The 938-nt window shown below is 47.5% G+C and overlaps 1 protein-coding gene across 1 annotated transcript in view; it reads right to left on the bottom strand.

Moving 5' to 3' along the window:
* Positions 1-938, bottom strand: part of WIPF3 (WAS/WASL interacting protein family member 3) — a gene marked incomplete at its 5' end in the record, with an annotated part of 53,730 nt that overhangs the window by 2,833 nt on the left and 49,959 nt on the right. The window contains one exon of the mRNA XM_019508550.1: positions 646-931. Coding sequence (XP_019364095.1) covers positions 646-931 — 286 coding nt within the window. The remainder of the gene's footprint in view (positions 1-645; positions 932-938) is intronic.

Genomic DNA, 938 nt, shown 5'->3' with positions numbered 1-938 from the left:
CCCCCCCCCCCCCCCCCCCCCCAAAAAAACGATGATGATTGTTGGGGGCTTGAATACATGTAAACTTCATGTATAGTGTGTTTTGGAGGTTTTTTGGTATGGTACTTTTGGAGGGGAAAAAGTGTTATAAGCAAAACAATACTGTATCAATAACTTGAGAACCAGAAATTATGAAAAATGACGTTTAGGGAAAACTAAATAGTTGGAAACACTGTTCTTTACAAGCTTTTGGGCACAAACACCCTTCTTCAGGTACAGGGGGAGTCTAGTGTTTTGTGTTCTCTACAACTGCTCAGACACTTTATTAAGCGCTACAGTATGCAACCCTGCTGCTCTCCCAAGAGGGAGCCTAAAAATACTATTGACTGCCAATGGCATGGCTGTACTCATGCACATACTGCAGCCAGCAGCTGAAGAATGAGAGCACATCTTGTGGTACCAATGTGCTACAATTAGTGGATCAGTGCTTGGGTTGCAGGAAGCACTTACTATTTCACTCGGCATCATTAGTCAGACCCAGACAGCACAAGCGGGTCTCTTTGTAGAAGTGTAGAAATAGTTTCTATACAGTGAGAATGGATCGTGTTCCTGTCCCCTGCCCGTTCTATTTTTCTGTAGTTACAAGTGAACTGAAGTAACTCGTACCTGCAACTCTGCCTGGCCTCCTCTTCTGCGCTGCTGCAGATGGCTGAGGGAAAGGTGGGGTGGGAGGGAGAGGCATGGACTGAATATTTGGCTTTTGAAACTGGGACAGCAAGTATGGAGATTTGGGTGGCAGTGGAGGTGGCACATCACTGCTGTTTATATCTCTGGAGGGGGCAGGTGAGGGCAGCAGTGGCAAGGATGGCTTGGTTGAGGAGGAAGTATAAGGAGGAAACAGTGGAGGCGGGGGTGGGGGTGGAGTGGGATGCAGATAGTCCCTTAGTTCAGGCTGAGGG

The sequence above is a fragment of the Gavialis gangeticus genome, unplaced genomic scaffold, assembly GCF_001723915.1.
Source record: "Gavialis gangeticus isolate Ggan-Ray unplaced genomic scaffold, GavGan_comp1, whole genome shotgun sequence".
NCBI lineage: Eukaryota > Metazoa > Chordata > Crocodylia > Gavialidae > Gavialis > Gavialis gangeticus.
This window is presented reverse-complemented; position numbering and strand designations above follow the sequence as displayed.